The sequence below is a fragment of the Bos grunniens genome, chromosome 13, assembly GCF_055505025.1.
Source record: "Bos grunniens cultivar Pamir isolate PY7600 chromosome 13, Bosgru_T2T1.0, whole genome shotgun sequence".
Taxonomy (NCBI): Eukaryota; Metazoa; Chordata; class Mammalia; order Artiodactyla; family Bovidae; genus Bos; species Bos grunniens.
This window is the reverse complement of record NC_141177.1, coordinates 8,886,787-8,909,080: the sequence shown is the minus strand read 5'-3', so window position 1 is coordinate 8,909,080 and position 22,294 is coordinate 8,886,787. Positions and strand designations below refer to the sequence as shown.

Sequence of the window (22,294 nt, the reverse complement as noted above, 5' to 3'; positions counted from 1 at the left end):
CGCTCGCCGCGTCGCGCTTCCGGAGCCTGAGGGCGGCGCGCTCCAATGACGTCACGGGGCCACTTTCCGGCCGGTGGCAGAGTCGGACTGAAGTTGTGGGGGCCCGTGGCGCCATGGGGGCCACTGGCGACGTTGAGCAGCCGCGGGGACCCGGCGGGGCAGAGCGGGGTGGGCCCGAGCTGGGAGACGCGGGCGCAGCGGGGCAGCTGGTTCTCACGGTGAGGGCGCCCCCGGGGAGGCCCCGGCCGGGCCTGGGCTCGGGCCGGGCAGGGCCTCGGGCTCCTGGGACCCTGGCCCGCGGGGGAGAGAACGCGGCGGCTGATCTACCGAGGGGGTTGGCATTGTCGCAGTCCGACGACCTGGCTTCAAATTCTGGTGCCGCCCTCCTAAAGCTAGGTGACGTGGGCCGGCCCTGTCAAGCCCCTGAGCCCCAGTTTTATCTTCAGGAAGATGGAGATGCTTAGCCCTTGCCTCATAAAGTTGTCGGGGGGGAGGGATAATAAATGCGGGTAAAGCTCCCAGCACATCATCTGGCAGAGTAGACCCTCGGTAAACACTGGTCTCCTTCCTCCACCCTTTTCTGAAAAGTAGGGTTGGGACTTTGGAGGCAGGAAACTTTCCCTCGGTTCCTTTTGCCCGGCCGGGCCTTCCCCCGCACCGCCCTACCCCCAAGGTGGCAGAGACGGTGAAAGCACCCGAGAAGCAGGAATGTCTGAGGTGTAACTTAATACCCACGCTCCACCTCCACGCCAGTGTTACGGACCTCGGTGACATCTGCTCCCTTGGTCCCCACAGAACCCTTGGAACATAATGATCAAGCACCGGCAGGTGCAGCGGAGGGGCCGCCGCTCACAGATGACCACAAGGTAAGGTTAGCCCCGGATGGGATGTCTCTCCCAGGCACTGGCGTGGAGGGCAGCTTTGCGGTCCCCACTGCACAGGGCTAAGAAAGAGTTCATCAGCCAGTAGAAAGAGGAGATTCAGATTCTGTAACTCTCTGTGTGATCTTGAGCAAGTCATTTCCCCCCTGAACTCAAAACGAGGGGGAGGGGTGTTGATTAGGGTTAGGGTGTAACCTAGGGACAATGCCCAAGGTCCCTAACATTCAATGGCTCTTGTGTTTAAAGCTGCCAAAGAGGCAGAATAGCATGGAGGTTATGAGAAACATGGGCGTCATAGTCTCCATCTCAGGGAAGGGAGGGAGCACAAGACGGGTCTTTGGGATGCTGGTTGTATATGTTTCCTGACCTGTATATGTTTCCTGACCTGTATGTGTGTGTGTGTATGCTAATTCGCTTCAATGGTGTCCAGGTCTTTGCAACCCTATGGACTGTAGCCCACCATGGGATTCTCAGCCGAGAATACTGGAGTGGGTAGCCATGCCCTCCTCCAGAGGGATCTTCAGACCCAGGGATTGAACCCTCATCTCCTGCATCTCAGGCGCATTCTTTACATCTAGTACTATCTGGGAAGTCTTGACCTGAGTAGTGATTAAATGGATGTTCACTAAAACTTACAGTGTATTAAGTATATCTACTAAAACACTTTAAAAATAATGCCCATTTCATAGCGTTATGAGTATGAAATGAAGTCCCACGTCTATGTGGTTTGCACAGAACTTGGACACATAGCTAGTTTTCAGTAAAAGTCATCTGATTGTTTGGGGGTGGTTTGTTTTTTTCTTTTTCTAGCCACACTACATGGCATGCAGTATCTTAGTTCCCTGACCAGGGGTCAAATCTGTGCTTCCTATAGTGAAAGCATAGGGTTTTAACCACTGGACTGCCAGGGAAGTCCCAAAGCCATCTGTTATTGTTGAAGGATCTTATGTCAGTAATTGGCAGATTGGGAAAGGAAATGTTTGGAACATGCCTTCTGACTGTGGCTTCTTCCCCTCCCTCCCTCTGCAGTTTCACAGATCCTGCCATCTCCATGGACCTCCTCCGAGCTGTCCTGCAGCCCAGCATCAACGAGGAGATCCAGACAGTCTTCAACAAGTACATGAAGGTGAGAAGGATGCAGAGACAAAAAAAAAAAATAGGAGTTAAGACTCATGGGTGATCCTTCCTTGCATCACAGTCTTCCTAGCTCTTTCTAGTACCTACACATACCTAAAGTTTTCCAATTTGGAATCCCCACTCCAAGAATGTTTTTTCTCTTTGGGGGTAATTTGAATACCTCTTATTGTTACCAAAGCAAGTTTGGGTCTCCTCACCCATGTGTGTGCTAAGTCACTTCAGTCATATCCAACTCTTCGTGACCCCGTGGACTGTAGCCCGCCAGGCTCCTCTGTCCGTGGGATTCTCCAGGCAAGAATACTGGAGTAGGTTGCCACATCCTTCTCCAGGGGATCTTCCTAACCCAGGGATCAAACCTGCGTCTCTTAAGTCTCCTGCATTGGCAAGTGGGTTCTTTACCTCTAGCGCCGCCTAGGAAGCCCAAGCAAGTTTGGGTCTGCTCACCAACACGCAGTAAAACCAATCTACTGACAGCAGGTAGTGGTGAAGGAAAGTGCAACATTTACTGCTGGGCAGCGCCAAGCACGGAGGCTGGGGGCTAGTTTGTTTCTGTTATAGTTACTTAGTCACTAAGTCATGCCGACTCTGCAGCCCCATGGACTGTAGCCCACCAGGCTCCTCTGTCCATGGGATTTCCCAAGCAAGACTACTGGAGTGGGATGCTATTTCCTTCTCCATGGGATCTTCAGACCCTCATCTCCTGCATTGGCAGGTGGGTTCTTTACCACTGAGCCACCAGGGAAGCCCTCCGGGGACTAGACTAGTGCTTGAAACACCCAGACTCCCCAATAAGTTTCAGCAAAGCATTTTTAAAGACAAAGTGAGGGAGGGGCGTCCCAGGGTATGTGATCAGCTTGTGCACAATTCTCTGATTGGTTGATGGTGAGGTGGCCATGTGGTATCACAGGGAGTAACATTATTAACACTTAGGCTCTGCTCATGTTCATCAGGTAGTTCATTTCTTCCACTTCGTGGTGGTTTTAACATCTATTAGACAACTCAGGAAATGTGCATCAGATGCTGTTATTGAGGAGTTTTAAAGCAGAGGATATGGGAGAGGAGTCTGCTCCCTGTCCTCCAAGGCCCCATAGGGTCAGCTCCATTAGTTGTGCCAAGCTGTGGTGAGGATGAAATGACCTGAGTGTAATGTGCTCAGCCTGTGCTTGGAATGCAAGTGTTTTTAGTACTTGTTTAATAGATAACCATTGTTACTGTTTAAAATTCATTTTAATATCTATTAATAATCTACACGGCTCTACCTGAATTTGCCACAGATGCTTCAGTCCCAGCATATTAAGGACTGGACTCTTTTTTCTTCCTAAATCTTCTCTTGTATTTATTCTTTCATTCGAGAAGTATTTACTAAGCCCTTGGCAATGCACTCCAGTACTATTGCCTGGAAAATCCCATGGACAGAGGAGCCTGGTAGGCTACAGTCCATGGGGTCACAAGGAGTCGGACACAACTGAGCGACTTCACTTATTCACTTACCATAATTCAGGCACTGTTCTAGGCACTTAAGGATGTAACAGGGAACAAAATGGGCAGCGTCCTTGCCCTCTTTAAATAAATGTGTCCTTTGCCGGGGAATGCCAGAGAGAAGGAGAAGACAGTGACCTGTAGGGAACAGAGGTGCTCTTTCATAGATTGTGTCTAGACAGGACATTTGAGCAGAGACCCAAAAGAGTGAGGAAGGAACAAGTCATGCATTTACCTGGAGGGAAAGCAATCCAGGCAAAGGGAACAAGGGCAGAGGCCCTGAGCCAGGAGCATACTTGGCACGTTCAAAGCACCAGAGTGGCCAGTGTGGTGGGAGCCAACCAAACCAGGAAAGAAGTAGGAGAGGTGACCAGACCGGTAACAGACTCAGCTCAGGCAGAACTTTGAAGCCGGAATGAGAACTGTGAATGAAAAGTATTACCTGCCACATCAGAAAACAAAGGATGCTGCAGCCATCAAGCCATCTCTTTACAGCCCCCCTGCCTGGAGCCCCAAGGGAACTCGGGGTAGAAACAGGATGCCCGCCATCTAGTGGTCAACTGCTGCAACCACCCCCAACAGTGCACCCCGAGGGGACTCGGGACTGAGAAAGCACAGGATTCTGGCCCCAGGAAGCTGAGGCACACGTCAAAAGAGTGGTTTCAGTGAGCCCAGACTCTTGCATCTTTCCATACATAGGAAAGCACTAAATTCCTTAACTGGACATAGCTGGTTTTCTTTATTTAACGGTAATCTTTTGATGTTCCGACTACCTGCTCTTTGTTGCAAAAATTCCTGTGTCGATATCCTGGCTCCCCACCTTGCCCTCTTGGAGCCGTCTCTCAAAGCTGTCTTAGATGCTGCGTCCTGGACCTAAATCCTCAGTTTTGTCCACCAAATAAAACATAACTCTCAACTTTTAGGTTGTGCTTTTTTTCCCCCAGTTGACAGAACTTTGGGTTTTATTACAAGTAAAACAGAGGCTCTTGGAGAGTTTTGAGCAGAGTTCATGAGGAACATTTTTTAAAGAGTCTCTCTGACAGTCATAGAGAGAGTAGACTTCAGGAGGAGCAGTTAGGAGGCTTGAGATGATAGTGGCTTGGGTATTAGCAGTAAGGGTGCCAGGAAAAAGTCAGATTCTATATGTCTCAAAGGTAGCAAACAGGATTTGCCAGTAATTCAGAAGTGCCGGGTAAAAGAAAAAGAGAAGTAAATAACTCCCAAGTTATTTGCCAGAGGCAACTGTAAAGGTAGAATCACCTCTGACTTGGTATGAAGAAGATGGAAACAAGCAGAGGCATCGGGAGCTCAGGGACAATTTAAATGAGATCATCATCCACTTAAAAACCAGAGTCCAGTGGGCTCTGCCCTCCTGCATCTTCCAATTCAGTCCTGGGGTCCCGCACATTCCACCCCACACTCTGACCAGCCTGCCCTTCTTCTTTGCCTCTGCCTTGGTTCAGGCCTTCATTATTTCTCCCACTGTAATCCTTAACTGCCTCTGTTCTTTCCGTTTTTCAGCCCACCCTCCATAAATCCGGTGATTTCTAAAATGTAAATCCTTTAAAATCCTTCCACGACTTTTCCATTTTTTTCTGGGTGAAATCCAAATTCCTTTATGTGGCATATATGGCCCTCTGAGATCAGACCGCAGCCACCCCTTGCTGTATACCTAGTTATTCCTGCCCCTAACTTCTGCACTTCCCAGGATGCCCCAAGTATTCTTATACCTCTGCACCTTTGCATATGCAGAAATAAAGGGGTTAAGCCACTAGGAAAAGACTAGACCAGGATTATCTGTCTCCAAAGCACTTTCCTTGTTGCTTGTCCAGATAGTGGATACCATGATTCAGGAACTTTCTCTCCTGGACACATGCTGAATAAACACAGTTTGTGGCTTCACGTTGTCTGTGAAGATACCTCCTTGCCACGCTTGTTTTTAGAACAAGGTACAAATGACTTGATTACATCACAGCTTCGGATAAGTCCAGGCTGTTGATCAGCCTCATCAGGTCACTTTGTTTAATAGTGTTCCCAAATCTCAGCTACCCATTTTCTTAAGAATGTTTAGAATAATAACTTCTAGAAATGGCTGATCTTATCCAAGAAATGTTTAATTTTATCAATTTATTCTTGTTACTACTAAATGCTTTACTTTAAAAATATTTTAAATACTACTAAATGCTTTACTTTAAAAATACTACTTTAAAAAATATTCTAATAATATAGCTTAGAAAATGGAGTGATAGATGGATTAAATGGGATGGGTAGATGGCTATGTGATAGCAAATACAGCAGAAGGTTCATTGTAAACCTAGAACCTATTATACAGAGTGAAGTGAGTCAGAAAGAGAAAGATAAATTCTGTATTCTAACGCATATATACAGAATCTAGAAAAATGGTATTATTTACAGGGCAACAGTGGAGAAATAGACATAGAAAATAAACATATGGACATGAGGAGAGGGGAGGAGAGAGTGAGATGCAAAGAAAGGGTAACACGGAAATTTACATTACCATATGTAAAATAGATAGCCAACGGGAATTTGCTGTAAGGCTCGGGAAACTCAAACGGGCTCTGTATCAGCCTAGAGGGGTGGGATGGGGAGGGTATATATATATATACCTCTGGCTGATTCATGTTGAGGTTTGACAGAAAACAGCAGAATTTTGTAAAGCAATTATCCTTCAATAAAAAATAAATTAATTTTTTTTAAAAAGCTTAATTGTAGACTAGGTAATAGGTATTAGTATCAATTGAATAAAAGTAAAAACCAAAAATCACTAAAACTCACCTTACAGAATCCCAGACTGTTAACAATGATCATGTAGTCTCCTGTATTTATTTGTGTGTATGTGTGCGCACGCACATGCATGTTTAAAAAATACATAGGATCATTTTACACAGTTCTGCAACAATATATTTTGGTCATGTTTCTAGGTCAGTACATAATAGCTCACGCTGACTGTTTTGTAATAGTTGCAGAGTAGTCTAGTGTGTGAATGTACTGCAGTTTGTTAGCTAGTCCGTAGAACACTTGGATTATTTACATTTTTCTCTATTACAAACAGTTCTACGTTGAACACTTTGAATGTATATCTTTGTTCACCTGTGAGAGTATTTCTAAAGGATAAAGTTATAAAGATGAAATCGGTGGATAAAGGAGGAAACATTTTTCCCTCAAGAAAATTTCTCTCCAGAAATTTTGTGCCGTTTTGCATTTCTACCAATGGTGCTTGAGAATTCCGTATTTACCCTCATACCCGGAGGTGGCTCACGCTTAGCCTACGTATGCCTTGCACTGCCCGCCTCACAGGGTGCTTGTAAAGTATCCATGTTATTTCATTTAGCATTCACTTAGTCATTAGTCGACATTGAACACCAGTATTAATCTCCAGTTTTTAGTTTTTGTTTTGAAGTCAAACTCACCTGATCACTTCACTTAATTTTGCCTGCAGAATTTCCCCCTAAACTCTTTTTTTTTTCCTCCTAAACTCTTGAGCTCTCTAATCCAGTGCTTTCACTCTCTCCTCCTTGGTTTGGTGTACACAACAAAGGCATATATGTCAGTGATTGTACTTCCGCATGGTTGTCTCCCTCGGGGGGTTCATGGGTTTTAGGTTTCAGAAGTTTTCTATTTGCCGGAGAGAACCTATCTTCTCTCCTAGAGACACGGACTGTCTTTGATGTGTGCCCAGTGTCTCGGTTTGGACCTCGCGTCACCTTATCCCTTGGTGCTTTCAGGCTCCAGCTCTCCCTCGTACCTGGTGGAGGAACCTTTCTGCCTTTCCTTTCCCCAGCCAGCTGGGGCTGCTGATAGCCGGGCGCCTGGCCAAGTCTTACCCCTCCCAACCTACAGATGTTTCTCTCAGATTGGGTGAAGTCAGGATTCAAGTAGGCTTTTCTCCCACTGGGTCTTTTCTGGCCTCCCTGACCTGTTCATCTCAGGCACTGGCCTTTTTTTTTTTTTCCTTCTATGGAAGTAAAATATGTACATTATAGAAATTGAGAAGAGGTATAGTTAAAAAAAAAAAAGAGAAAACAATCATGATATCGCCACTTTAATATAGTGTATTCTCACAGTTCTTTTGTCTATGCTTGCTTTTTGCTATTTTAGTCTCATGCTATCCCAAACTGTTTAATAACTTCCTTTCTTCACTTTACTATATATCATGAATACCTTTTTGTGTCAAAAATATATTCTCCTGTACCTTCCTTACTGTGATTTTGATACTTGTCTACTTCTTCATGGTATAGATAGTCCATAATTTACTTCAGTTGTACTTGGACATTTAGGTTATCCTTTGATTTTGTACTGTCTACACATTACTGCTGTGAAGACCCTTCTTTGAGTACCTCCATGATGGTTCTCCTCTGTAAGAGTGGATAAAGAGGGGAAGTAGAGCCAGGGACCTGAATCTAAGTCTGGCTGATCTCACGGCATGGTCATGATTGCCTTTCCCTTCTTCATGCTTACGTGTGTGCTTAGTCGCTCAGTTATGTCTGACTCTTTGCAACTCCATGGACACCAAGCTCCTCTGTCCATGGAATTTTCCAGGCAAGAATACTTGAATGGGTTGCCATTTCCTACTCCAGGGGATCTTCCTCGAACCTGTGTCTTGTGTGTCTCCTGCATTGGCAGGCAGATTCTTTACCACTGAGCCACCTGGGAAGCCCCTTCTCTTCTTTATAAGGGTAGATTTTATGTACAATTCCCTTCCCGTTGATGCAAATCAGCAGGACTTCTGGCTCTGTCTTCTATTGTACTTCTCCCTAGTTCTTCCAGAAGGCAGCACTGAATGTACGAGACAATGTCGGGGAAGAAGTGGATGCTGAGCAGCTGATCCAGGAGGCCTGTCGGAGCTGCCTGGAGCAGGTGAGATCAAAGAGGAAGAGAGATGTAGGCACAGGGGTTAGCCCTCCGGGCTCGGCGAAGACATACGGTCTCATCATGAGTGGTATTTGGAAGGAAACCCAGTGAGCTACTTACTTAGGGCTTGGAGCTTTGAAGACAGAGGGAAGGGAGGTAGCTACTAGATGCCAAGTACTATGGTAGACACTTTCACCTGCATGAGTTCGTTTCCATCTCAGAAGAAACCTGTACAGAAGGCACATTTCAATTCCTAGTTTACAGATGAAGAAATTGTGGCTTAGAACAAGCAGGAGGTAGAACAGCTAAGATCTGGCTCGCCTCTGTAAGCGCGTGGTGACTTGATCACGTAGTCACAGCCCCTTTTGGTGTCACGAGAAGTACCGCCCTTTCTGCCTCCTTGCCTCCCAAGGTGTGGTCAGGAGGCATGACGTCAGGTCTAGAAATGGCTGTGTGCTCAAGATAGTCGTGAACCTGTTTGCATGTGTCAGCTGCTGTTATTAATAGGAATTGTCAACATCACCCAGATTCTGTGCTTGACTGTGAGCCATTAGCTGTCAGAGATGGAATTTGCTTCATGACGACAGCCGCAAGGGCAGACTGGAGTTCAGTCCTCTTATGTTGTTGGTGTTCAGTCGCCAAATCGTGTCCGACTCTTGGTGACCCCACGGACTGCAGTATGCCAGGCTTCCCCGTCCCTCACTATCATGAGTTGAGAGAGTAATGTCTTCTGGGAGGTTGGCTGGCAAGCTGCTCAGGCACAGCCTCAGAAAAGAGCAAGACCAGGGCCTCGAACCTGAGATACGCATCTCATCTGTCTGAGGACCTGTTTTCCCAAAGCACAGAGTGCCTCTTTTTCATCTCGAATTTCCCTCGGCGTGCAGTCTACTTGCAGTGGGTTACAACTTAACCCTCATAGAGCTGAGCAGCGCTCTTTGTTTTGTTTTGTTCACAAATCCCGTCTCGTCTCTGGCTCCCTGTCCTTCCAGGTGCCTTTACCTGGTCCTGTGGCTTTGAAGCCAGTGTAGCTGTTGATGATTCTAAACATACAGCTCAGCCCTGAGCTGCTTCCCCATTTGCCTTCCTCCCCTCTATCCTCAGAGCAGGCAGCCCCAGGTTTTTGAAGATGAGTCGGATTGTGTCTGATCATGGTCCCAAGTCCCCTTTCTATGTGTTTGTTTCTTTGCTCGCCATCCAGATCACCCATAGAATGAGGCTCACAAGAGCAAAGCCCTTGCTTGTGCTATTAATTGCTGTGTCTCCGGCACTGACATACTAGGCACTCAATATTTATTAAAAACAAAACAAAACAAAACAGCAGCTTACTGAGGAACATGTTTAATATCAGTGCATATACTTAGAAAAAAAATGTTTAGCATATGTTTACATGGAAAAAGTCAAGAAGAGTCTTACATTGAAATGTTAATAGTATTCTGTGGGAACTGAGGTTTCAGATTTTTTTTTTTTAATTTTTGCTTATTTACATTTTTGTAATTTTCCAGTAATGATCCTTCATTATTCAGGGTTTTCAAAAAAGGTGTTTATTTGTATAACTATTTCAGGGTCCCTTTGTACTGACCATGAAAAAGTTTTAACAGAGTTTGAAGTTGTATCTAGTGGAGGTAGATAGGTTTACCCACCAAAAGAGTGACTGATAACACTTTTTTTTGTCTTTTCCCTTCAGGCTAAACTACTGTTTTCAGATGGAGAAAAAGTAATACCCAGACTGACACATGAGCTTCCAGGGATAAAGGTCAGAGTCCCTGTGTGCCAGTGTTTTGCAGGGAGGACCAATCAGACTGGGAGGCTGGAGAGCTCTGTAGCCCCAAGGAGGCTGCACGGACCCCCGTTTGTGGGACCAGGTCTGAATGGCATCGTGCCAAGAGGGCTGCTGAGTCCTGGCTCGGGGGTGCCAGAGGGTGTGTTCCAGGGCTTTTGTCTTCTGCGGCCCCGGGGACCTGCAGCTCCCGGGCAGTGGCCTCCATCTGACTCCCTTCCCTTCCCCACCCCCAGCGTGGCCGGCAGGCAGAAGAGGAGTGTGCCCTCCGAGGAAGCCCCATTCCCAAAAAGGTGAACCGTCTCCTCATTTTCTGCCTGGGTAAAGGCCCTGCAGCTCCAGAAGAGGGTGGGCTTCCTCAGCGCCCCTTGGGGCCTTTCTAGCGTGAGAGGCAGGAGTCCTAGGCACAGTCACCCTTCCCGCTCACCCCCGAGCGTCATCTGGCCTCGCAGGGAAGCCGCCTCCTTCAGGTGACCCTGGTCCTGCCCGTGGGCTGGGGGCTCCCACAGGGCCAGGCCTCTCACGGCTGTTCTGTTCTCTGTGGCAGCGGAAGGGACGGCCTCCGGGACACATCCTGGCAAACGACCGGGCCGCCACGGGCATGGTGTGAGTAGAGGCCAGCAGAGCCGCGGGGAGGAACGCGCGGGGGTGGGCCTGGGGGAGGGGGGGCCGGAGTCGACCCAGCCGCTGCGGGCATGGTATGAGTAGAGGCCAGCAGAGCCGCAGGGAGGAGCGTGCGGGGGTGGGCCTGGAGGAGGGGAGGCCGGAGTCCACCACCTGGCAGCCTGGCAGACTCAGACTCATCTGTGCAAGAACCCAGGAAGGAGAGTTCTCTAGTCTGAGGGCTGAGGGAAGAAGGCAGCGAGGAGGGTGTCGTATCTTGCTTTTACCCCAGAACAGTTCAGCCCAGCTTCATTAAACACCAAAGTTTTTCTTTAAACACCAGAATTTTGTTTTATTTGTATGTACCAAATGCTTGTGGGGCTTCCCCAGTGGCTCAGCTGTAAAGAATCCACCTGCAATGCAGGAGGCGCAGGAGATGTGGGTTTGATCCCTGGGTCAAGAAGATCCCCTGGAGGAGGGCGTGGCAACACACTCCAGTACTCTTACGTGGAGAATTCCATGGAGAGAGGAGCCTGGCGTGGGCTACACAGAGTCAGGCACGACTGAAGTGACTTGGCACACACACACGAATGCTTGTAATGTGCCATCACTGGTCTGAACACCTAATATATACGTTTCCTTTTAATTCTTCCAACCACCCTCTGACAAAGGTATAATTAATTCTGCAAATAAGGAAACAGACTCACAATTACTTGCCCAAAGTCAGACGGCTAATAAAAGGCAAAACTATACCACATTGCCTCCAGGATGGTCATTTTCAAAGACTGTTGAAGGAACAGAATCTTTTTCAAACAGCTTTACGTGGAAGCCTAATACCAATATGTAAAAAAGATAAAGCCTCCCTGGTCAGGGAACTGAGATCCTGCAAGCTGCATGGCATGGCCAAGGTTTGGGGGTAGGGTGAGGAGGAGCCGCACTGATCTGGTTAAGAGAGATGGAGATAGTTTGAAACCACCAGCTTAAGAGATGGATTAGTGTAATCCTTATACCTTAGACTTGTCTCCTGCCTGAAGCAAGTTCATTCCTCACTTACACAAGACTGGGAGTTGCTACTGTTACCTCTTCAGACAGGTGAGAAACTGCAGCCCAGAGAGGTTCCCGGACTTGCCCACACGGCTAGATGGTGTCAGAGCGAGTCCTCGAGTGGACTAGGACCCGTTCTTTTTCCCTTTGCACCCCCTCTAACGGGGACCAGGCAGCAGTCTCCCTAGGGCTGGAGTGAGAGTGTATGAGGAGCTCCCACCGGTAGCAGCAAACTTTCTTGCAGTCCTAGGCCCTATCTCGGAGAATTCACCTTTCCTTTTTCCCTCCAAGCAGATGGAAACCAAAATCCTGTGAACCAATTCGCCGGGAGGGCCCCAAGGTATGATGCTGTGAGCATGGCAGTGACTGCTGTCCCAGGGAGACCCCAGTCCAAGCTCTGGGCTCCCCCTTGAGGGAAAGGGGGTGGGGCTGGGTGAAGGATGTGTGCGCCAGAGCCATTTTACCCGCCCGCCTACCTCCCCACTCTGGCTTCCAGGAGGATCCCAAGTAAGGATTGAAATTAGGGGCAAAACAAAGAGAGGGCTTGGTCTTTGCTGCAGCCTTCTCCCTGTAAAAGCTCGGTGTCACCAAGACTTATCCAGTACTTACAGGCACTGCCCTACATCTTTGGTATGGATTGCCTCATTTAATCTTTATCACAACCTGTTGAGAGAGATTCTGTTACCTTTCTATGGTTCATGAGCTTCCTTTCCTACCTCATGGCAGAAATTATTTTATCTGTTATCCTACACATTTGATACGCTTGAAGATACTAAGGACTACAGAGTTGCCCAAAGTCACATACCGAGTAAGTGGCAGAGCTGTGTAAAGCCAAGGTCCAGGGACACCAGTCTGGGTTCTTAAAACTGTAGCTTCTGTTGCCTCCAGAACAGTTGTTTGCAGGCTTTTTTTTTTTTTAATTTTAATATTTTTAACACCAAAAACATTTTGTTTTGGGGTCTGCCAATTAACAATGTTGTGATAGTTTCAACTGAACAGTGAAGGAACTCAGCCATACACGTACATGTATGCATTCTCCCCCAACCCCCCTCCCATCCAGGCTGCCACATAGCATTGAGCAGAGTTCCACATGCTGTACAGGTGTTTGTTATCCATTTAAACATAACAGAGTATGCATGCCATTCCCAAAGTCCCTAGCTGTCCCTTCCCTCCCTGCCCCACCCTCTACCCCTCCGCCAGCAACCATTAGTTCGTTTTCTAAGTCTGGGAGTCGCTTTCTGTTTTGTAAGTCATTCCATTTGTATCGTTTCTTTTTAGATTCCACATGTAAGTGGTGTCCCATGATATTTCTCCTTCTCTGCCTGACTGCTCTCAGTGTGACATTTCTCTAGTTGCATCCAGTTTGTTGCAGATGACCTTATTTCATTCTTTTTAATGGCTGAATAGTATTCCATTGTGTGCGTGCCACGTCGTCTTTATCCACTCCTCGGCTGATGGAGGTCTAGGTTGTCTCCATGTCTCGGCCATTGTAAACAGTGCTGCAGTGAACACTGAGGTGCATGTATCTTTGGGGAGCAAGTTTTTCTCTGGATATATGCCTAGGAGTGGGATTGCAGGGTCATATGGTAGCTGTTATTAAAGGAGCCTCCATACCGTTCTCCATAGTGGCTATACCAGTTTATGTCGCCACCAACAATTCAGGAAGGTTCCTTTCTCTCCACACCCTCTCCAGCATTTGTTGTTTATGGATTTTTTGGTGATGGCCATTATGACTGGTGTAAGAATAGAATCTTTTCTTCAACTAAAATCATACATGCAAGCCCACCGTCCAGTCATAAATGATAGGTGAAAGCTCCACCATCCAAATCGAGGCTGTGTCCAGTGGAAATGGTCCCCCTGTTATTGTACTGGCCCGCTGCCTCCCCCAGTGCCCATGCCTGCCTTCTTCACCTCTGCTTCCTTGGAGCCGGTGATCCCGCAGCCTCCTAGAGCTCTGTCTTCCTCTCCAAACACCCCTGCTCTCTCTCCAGTGAGTCCTTCCTCTGCAGTGGCCTGTATAAGTGGGCATTCCCCAGAATTCTCTCCATTGCCCACTTCACCTCAGGTTTCTCTCTGGATGACCTAAAGCATCCACGCTTGTTAGATCTTGGGGACTAGTACTTGCTGAAGTTGCCTTACCTCTTGGTTTGTACCCCCACCTTTCCCTCTAGTTTAAAACCTGTATATCCTACTGTCTGCTGGAGCTCTTGGCCTGGAATCTCCATAGAATTTCAAACTCAGCGTATCCAGAGTTGAAATCAGAATCTTTCTCCCAGACCCACTTCAACCTTCTCTTCTTGAGGCATCTTTGCCTCTTCCTTCCCTTCCCCTCCCTACATCCAGTCCCAGCTGATTCTGCCTCCCAAATAAATTCCCTAAAGAGGTTCCTAGTCCCTCTTCTTCCTTCATCCTACTACTGCGGCCCTCATCTTCCTTTTTTTTTTTTTGGCCAAACTGGCATGCAGGACCTTAAGTTCCCCAACCAGGGATCAAACCCATCCCCCCTGCAGTGGAAGCGCAGAGTCCTAACCACTGGACCACCAGGGAATTCCTCCTCATTTTCCAAACTGCTCTGTACAACTGCCTCTAACTGCCCACCCCTCCTATAGTCGAGCCACTTCACACCCGTTAGCCTAGTTACAGAAGAGCAAGCTATCATGAACGCAGATCCAGCTCTTCCTGCCTAGAGGCCTTCAGTGACTCCATCACCTCCAGGATAAACAAATAAAAAGCCGTCCACATAGTGAATGAGCGCCCCCAGCCCCGCTCTGCTTCCCCCCAGCCCCATCCATTGCCACTCCCGAATGCTCACTCTTTCAGCAGCACACAGCTGCTGTGGTTTCTCCCACGAGCTCCCCAACCGTCACCTGCCTGTTTGCGCTACCCCTCCTGCCTCCCCTCTCACTGTCCAGCTGTGCTCTCTGCCAGCACCACCTTGGGAGTCACCCTTCAAGGAAGCCCTTCTGTTACCCTCCCCTTGACTCCCATCAGGCCTTGCACTCGTCTGTGTCACTGCCCACCGTATAGAGGTATCATTGTCCACATGTGCATCTGTGACCCTGTGGAGAACAGAGACTGTCCCTGATTCATCCCCTTAGCCCCAGTCCCCCATTCCCCTCTCCACAGTATATAGCACAGTGTGCAGTATTTTAAAAGTATTCAGTTTCTTAAATCAGCTGTTTGTTCAGTAATGGTCAAGGATGATGGTAGGAGAGGGCGGGGGAGAGTTTCTGTCCTGCCCACCAGATAAACCTCCACCTCACCAGCCTCTCTGTCTTTTGCACAGTGGGACCCAGCTCGGCTGAACGAATCTACCACCTTCGTGTTGGGATCTCGAGCCAACAAGTAAGTCTATACGGAATTGGTGCTGAGGGAGGGGGCCCTGAGGGGTCCCCCTGAGCACCACACCTGTTGGGATCCTCACCACTCGTCTGTTGCCTTGCAGGGCCCTGGGGATGGGGGGCACCCGAGGGAGAATCTACATCAAGCACCCACACCTCTTTAAGGTACGTGAGTGCCAGGAGTCGGGCCAACCCTGGCCGTGGAGTAGGCGGCACTGGGAGCTCTCCATGGCCCAGAGGAACCTGGAGTAAACCCTGACCCAGGAGCCAGGGCAGCAGGGTTCTAGTGGCCCCTCTGCCCTTAACCTTTACCTTTTGTAATTGACTCAACACCTCTGTGCCTCATAACATAGCTCCTGTCCTCGTCTATTTGCTGCGTGTCAAACATGGTTTTAAGTGCTACACTTATGTTACCGCTTGGATGTGAGTCAGGATTCTGTCTCCTGCAAATCCTGAGCTCTTAACCACTGCTGTATTCGTTTGTCTGCAAAATAAAGAGATTGCAAGCAGTTCTAACGTTTTCCAAAGAGGGGACTCCTCGTCTGAGGTATGCTTTGGTCTCCACTATTTGAGAAAATAATGGATCTGGGAGGGCATGAATTCATGCTCTTAAATAAGTTTGTATTTTATCAGTCACAGGAGCATCCAAATACATTAGAAAAAAGGTAACATGCACGTGTTCAGGCTAATGGTTTTTGCACCTACATGCAAGACTCGGTGCCCCTTGTCAGAACAGCTCCTGGGGTCTCAGAATCATGGGCTCTGGGCGCTACATTCGGTGCAAGTTCAAGTTCTTTAAAGGGTAAACCTACTTCTATCTTACCGGTCTTAGTTTGGGGATTTTCAACCTGTGTTTTGGCCTGCGTGCTACTACTTCATTTTCCTCCCTAGTGTCTTCAGTCCTGCTGTTCCTTTGATGACCTTCCCCCACCACCCCCACCCTTTTCTCTGCCTGACTGTTCTGTAAGATCCACCTTGTCCAAGACCCTCGCTGGCGTCATTGCCAAATGGATATGCTCTTAGACCTACTTCCAGTTCCTTTTGTGCAATGGTTTAGAGTATCATCTCAGTCCTGTTCCATTACTGACTAGCATGTGACCTTGGGCAAGTGGCTCCACATTTCTGAGCCTGTTTTGTCCTCTGTAAAATGAGAAGGATGCAAACCAGCCTTTTATGGTTGGTAGAATTAAGAGAGAATGCAGTAAAATCTAGCCTTTCTTTGCAGTAACTTTTCCTTTTAATACTTACTTGGCTGCATCAGGTCTTAGTTGTGACTCACGGGCTTAGTTCCCTGACCAGGGATCAAACCCACATCCCCTGCATTAGAAGGCAGATTCTTAACCATTGGACCACCAGGGAAGTCAGTAGTAATAACTTTAAAAGGAGTATAGTCTATAAAAACATTGAATCATTGTGTTGTACACTTGAAATTAGTATGATATTATGAATCAGCTATACTTCAAAAAAAAATAAAAAATGGACTTCCTCTATTAAAAAAAAGAGAGAGAGAGATAAAGCACAGTAAAGCCCCCAGACAATGCCAACATAGCAAGGGCTCAGTAAACTGTCATTACCAGCATGCTTTCCCAGTTCTTAGACCTATCGTTGGTAATAAACTCATGGCCAGTAGATACTCTCTTACTTTAATCTTTTCAGAATAATAAGTGGAGGGGAAAAGTTTTTGGTTTTTTACTTTTAATTCTTTACGACTGATGATAAGCATCTTTTCATCCATTTAGAGTTTTTGTGTTTCTTCTATAAACTGCCCGTTATACCTTTTGCCCATTCTTTTGTCCTTCTAAAGGCATTTTGCAAATTTCCTTTTTGTTTTTAACTTTTTTAAATTATAGAAATAATATATAAACCCATTCTTGTAAAAAGATTCAAACAATACACTAAAGCTCATAGGGAACAAGGCACCAAACTCCGCTTCACCCTTGACTCTGACTCTTCTCCCTGAAGGTCACCCCAGCACTATGGTAGCAGTTTTCAGTCCCGTGTGTGTGTGTGTCTCCTTGTCCTTCACTGATGTTTTGTTAATGTTATTGGTCTTATACTATATATATTGCTCTAATTTTTTTTTCACCCCAAAATTCATTCAGTCATTCAAATACCTATTGAGTACTGAGCAGTCTCAGACTGCAGAGATACAGCAGTGGGCAAAACAGACACACACAGCTCCTTGCCCTCACAGAGCTTACAGTCTAATGTAAAGCAAGCTGCATAGCCTGGAGCCAAATCCAATCTGTAGCCTGTTTTTGTCCAACGCAGAGTGATGACGTTTTTAAAGGGTAATTTAAAAAGAAAAAGATTACGTGACCAGCAAAGCCTAAAGTATTTAAGAAAAAGTGTGCTGACCACTATAAATCTAGGGAATAATACCTTAAGAGATTTGTCCATGTTATTAAGTCCCCCTCATTTAACTTTTTTTTTTTTAAGATTTATTTTTGACTGTGCTGGGTCTCTGTTGCTGCACAGGCTTTGCTCTGTTTTCGGAGAGCAGGGTCTACTCTCTAGTTGCGATGCACCGGCTTCTCATTCCTTGGCTTCTCTTGTTGCAGAGCTCAGGCTCTAGGACACACGGGCTTCAGTAGTTGAGGCTCCCAGGCTTTAGAGCACAAACTCAATAGTTGTGGTGCGTGGGCTTAGTCGCTCCTCGGCATGTGAGGTCTTCCCAGATCAGGGATGGAACCTACATCCCTTGCATTGACAGGTGGACTCTTCACCACAGAGCCACCAGGGAAGCCCTTCTTTTTTTTGTTTTTTAATATTATTTATTTGTTTTTGGCTACACTGGGTCTGTGTCCAACCTTCTCTAGTTGCGGCAAGCAGGGTCTACTCCCGAGTTGTGGTGTGCGGGCTTCTCATCACAGTGGCTTTGCTTGTTGCGGAGCACAGGCTCCAGGCACTCGGTCTTCAGTAGCTGCTGAATGCGCACTCAGTAATTATGGCGCACAGGTTTAGTTTCTCCCCAGCATGTCGGCTCTTCGCCGACCAGGACTGAACCCATGTCCTCTGCATTGGCAGGCAGATTCTAATCCACTGGACCACCAGGGATGTGCTGACTCTGTTAATTTTAACAACAGTCCTATAAGTGTTAATACTCTCTGTTTTACAAATGAAGGAACTGAGTCTCAAAGAAATCATTGCCTCGATTTACACCACCTAATAAGTAGAAGAAACCGAGATTTATGAACCAAGTTTTTTTTCTTTTCTTTCTTGTTTTTTTAACCTGCCACCCCCTAAAAGCCCACCAGGCCAAATTGGCTACCTGCGCATATGATCATCTCCAACTTTCCACGCCACACGCGCTCCCTATGGGCTGAGCTCTGAACCCCACAATTAAGTTCTTACTCATGATGCTCTTCTGCCTCCAGGGCATAAAGTGTCCTCACTTTGGTTTTAGAAAATTTGGTCACCTTAATAACCACATATGTTGTAAGCCACCTCCAATCACTTCTTCACAGAGGAGTACAGCCCTCAAACATAGTCACCAGTCTGACCAGTTGCCAGAGGTGCTATGTTTTAAGGAAGGAAAGGGAGGATACTCTGGTTTCTCTTGAAATCGAATATATCTTTTGCCTTTTACTAAAGATTTCTGTAGAGAGAAACAACTCTGAGTGTTCAACTCAGAGCCCTTGGCAGGGCTAATCTTTGATGTTATGGTGGTGGTTTAGTCGTTAAATCATGTCCAACTCTTGGCAAACCCCCACTGTAGCCTGCCAGGCTCCTCTGTCCATGGGATTTCCCAGGCAAGAATATGGGAGTAGTTTGCCATTTCCTTCTCCAGGGGATCTTCCCCACCCAAGGATTGAACCTGGGTCTCCTGCATTGCAAGCAGATTCTTTACCAACTGAGTTACCAGGGCAGCCCCTTGATGTTATAATAAAAGATAAAAAAGTAAAGTAAAGCAAAGTGGGGAGTTCCTTGGTGGTCTAGTGGTTAGGACTCCATTCTTTCACTGCCATGCCCCAGGTTCAGTCCCTGGTTGGGGAACTGAGATCCCACAAGCCTTGAGTCTTGGCCAAAAGAAAAAACAAAAAAAAAATTTTTTTTTAAGGGAAAGGAATTAGAAGTGTATTAAATCTCTGGGAATTGGGCCCCTTTCCCTGGCCTCCTGGACTCAGCCCTGTTTGCTCTGAAGAAGTCAGTGAGCCCTCTCTAGCCACCAGAGGTCTTGTTGGTAAGAAAGCCCCAAAGGCTAAAAGTATGTTCTGAACCAAATGAAAAATTCCCATCACACCAGACTAATGTCTCCCCCTGTGGCTTCATCCCTCACAGTATGCAGCTGACCCCCAAGACAAGCACTGGCTGGCTGAGCAGCACCATATGCGGGCAACAGGGGGAAAGATGGTAAGCACTGTTCACACGTGCCACTGCCAGGGACCCACCAGCCCAGGGACCAGGGCTGTTGGTGACAGCTGCCTCCAAACCTGAGAGAGTCCACACCCAACAAATGAGAAAGGAGACTTGTAAGAGTAGAGAGGGCCCGTTCCTTCATGCTGAAGACCCGTCTAGCCCCTGCCTTTCCTCTCCTGTGCCCAGGTCTCCCACACACTGCCCCCTCCCCCTCCCATGGCACCCTCATATGTAGTTCATATTAGCTGTACATAAGAATAGCAAGTACAAGACACACTTAACACTCTTTCCCATCATGCACTGCCTGTCGATAGATTTCACCCCTCCATCACAACTCTGCCATCAGACGCAACTATGGAATCTCTTCTCAGCACTGCCCCAGACTGTACCCCTTGTCAGAAAAAATTAGCACATGCAGTGAAACTTGTTTGCCACACCTGGCAGCCCCTTTCAGAATCACTTCTACTTGAAGAGTTCTCAGCTCAGATCAAGCAACATCCTTAGGAAAATCATCTTCACGTGTATTCTAAAACTGTCATGGTGGGGTGTGTCCATCACACGCACTGTCTCTCATCTGAAGATGCACTTAGCCCCACTGCTGGGACTGCTCCTGTTAGAATTCAGTGGCCTTGCAAGCCACTGCACCATCCCCTACCTGGCTGCCTTTTATTTCCTAATATTTATGCTATACTCTCTTTGAAAAAAAGATTTTAGGAAGCTTACTGTGAACACATAACATAAATAAGAAAAGAGAGGAAAAAAGGAAAGGCCGGATCGAAAATTAAGGCAGGAGCAAGACTAGTTATAAAAAAGGATTGTTGTTGTTTTAAGAAAAAAAGGCAGGGGAATTTTAAGTTACCAGACTGGGAGACCAGTGCATGTCTATAGGTTTTCACAGATTCAGTTCCTTTGCCCCTGAGGTGAAGACAGTCAAATGACTCAAGGGACACACAGTTATTTCTGACCCTAAGACTGGAAAGAAACGCCTCCCACAGAAGACTCATGTGATGAACATCATCGCCCACGTGGTAAATTCACAAGAGGGCTCTCCCAAGGCCGATCATGGCATTGTGCCAAAGCAATTCTGCAGGCCCCGGACCAACACCCCAGCGCCTGGACAGCAGTGCAGTTTGTCGTGTTTGCCCTTTTGCCTCAGAGTTCAAAACCAGCTTATCTTAGTTCCAGGGTTCACACATGGCTTCCTTCTGATTTCCTGTTTCCATGTGTATTTTGCTGGCTCTCTGGCCCTTTTGTGATTGAAGGATAATTACAATATTGTGTTAGTTTCTGTCATACATCAACATGGATCACCCATAGGTACATATGTCCCCTCCCTCCTGAGCCTCCCTCCCACCTCCTACCCCATCCTATCCCACTAGGTTGTCACAGAGCCCCAGTTTGAGTTCCGTGAGTCATACAGCAAATTCCCACTGGCTATCTGTTTTACATATGTTAGTGTATATGTTTCCATGCTACTCTCTTCGTTTGTCCCACCGTCTCCTTCTTACTCCGCACGCCCCCATGTCAATAAGTCTGTTCTCTATGTCTGTACCTCCATCACTGCCCAGCAAATAGGATCATTAGTACCATCTTTCTAGATTCCATATATATGGGGAATATACAATGTTTGTTTATCTCTTTCCAACTTACTTCACTCTGTATAATAGGCTCTAGGCTCATCCACCTCATTAGCACTGACTCAAGTGTGTTCCTTTTTATTGGCCCTTTAATTTTAAAACACCTCAGGGTCCCTTTTTACAAGAGATGGCAGCTATAGATAAATTAGTCACCATTGCCCACTCTCGCACCCAGAAAGTTTCAACTTAAGTGAAAGAATGCCTCAAGGAACTGTTCCCCAGACAGACAGTCTCTCCCTACTCTCTCCATTGCTAAATTATAAACTGTGACTACCAGCCCCTCCCTTCCAGCCCTTACTTTAAGCAGACATTTAATAAAGTGCTAATCAAGTTGACTGAAATGAACCATAGGCAATGATGACTCTCCTTTGCTCCTACTCTAGGCCTACCTTCTCATTGAGGAGGACATCCGGGACCTGGCTGCCAGCGATGACTACAGGTAAAACCAGTAGTCTCTGCTCTCCCCTCCCCACTGGGATGAGCATGGACCTACATCCTCCCTTGCTCCAACTCTCCTCCTCAATGTCTGTTCCAGAGGATGCCTGGACCTGAAGTTAGAGGAGCTGAAATCCTTTGTCCTGCCCTCCTGGATGGTTGAGAAGATGCGGAAGTACATGGAGACACTTCGGACAGAGAATGAGCATCGTGCTGTCGAAGCACCTCCACAGACCTGAAACTGGGTCCCCTGGTTACACTTGGCAGCCCTCCTCCAAGGCCCTCATACCCACATGGCTGAGGCCACTGCTGGGACTGCTCCTAGATGGATCTCAGCGGCATTAAGCTATGCCTGGGCTAGTTTGTAGTGACTCACTGCAGAGCACCCCCAGACTGGCATGTGGTTCTATATTTGTAAAGTTATTGGGATAAGAAGCAATTAAACAGTTTGTAATAAACACAGATGGTGAGCCTGCTGTGAGGTCTGCCAGTGGGGCCTGACAAAATATCAAGGGCTCTAGAGGAAGTGGGTGTAGGAAAAAAGGACCAGGCACCCTCACCCCAGGAAGCCCAGTGCCCCCGCGAACATCTGCTTTGTGAGATGAAGCTGGAGACACCGTGTATTTTGCCAATCTTCCCTGTCCCTCTGTTTCTGTTTCCTCACCCAACTAAAGCGTGGAATACCAGAATGTGATGGCTGGCACCATGGGAGATTGATGACAAATCAGA

The 22,294-nt window shown here is 47.2% G+C and overlaps 1 protein-coding gene and 1 pseudogene across 3 annotated transcripts; both read left to right on the top strand.

Annotated features, from left to right (window-relative positions):
- Window positions 1-57: 57 nt before the first annotated feature.
- On the top strand, window positions 58-22,027 carry DNTTIP1 (deoxynucleotidyltransferase terminal interacting protein 1). Of its 3 annotated transcripts, none has more exons than XM_086331592.1 (13): window positions 58-218; window positions 796-866; window positions 1,911-2,007; window positions 8,277-8,375; window positions 10,054-10,122; window positions 10,383-10,439; window positions 10,694-10,752; window positions 12,088-12,133; window positions 15,080-15,138; window positions 15,239-15,299; window positions 19,416-19,487; window positions 21,514-21,569; window positions 21,666-22,027. In XM_086331592.1, the coding sequence occupies exons 1-13, from the start codon at window positions 114-116 to the stop codon at window positions 21,802-21,804; spliced, it is 990 nt and encodes a 329-aa protein (XP_086187718.1). In that variant the 5' UTR covers window positions 58-113; the 3' UTR covers window positions 21,805-22,027. The 3 variants fall into 3 exon arrangements, with proteins under 3 accessions (XP_086187718.1, XP_086187717.1, XP_086187719.1); XM_086331591.1 differs by having other exon boundaries at window positions 12,085-12,133; XM_086331593.1 differs by lacking the exons at window positions 12,088-12,133; window positions 15,080-15,138; window positions 15,239-15,299; ... (1 more) ...; window positions 21,514-21,569; window positions 21,666-22,027 and adding an exon at window positions 11,765-11,964 and having other exon boundaries at window positions 10,694-10,750.
- Window positions 18,679-18,784, top strand: LOC147360121 (U5 spliceosomal RNA; annotated as a pseudogene).
- Window positions 22,028-22,294: the final 267 nt, after the last annotated feature.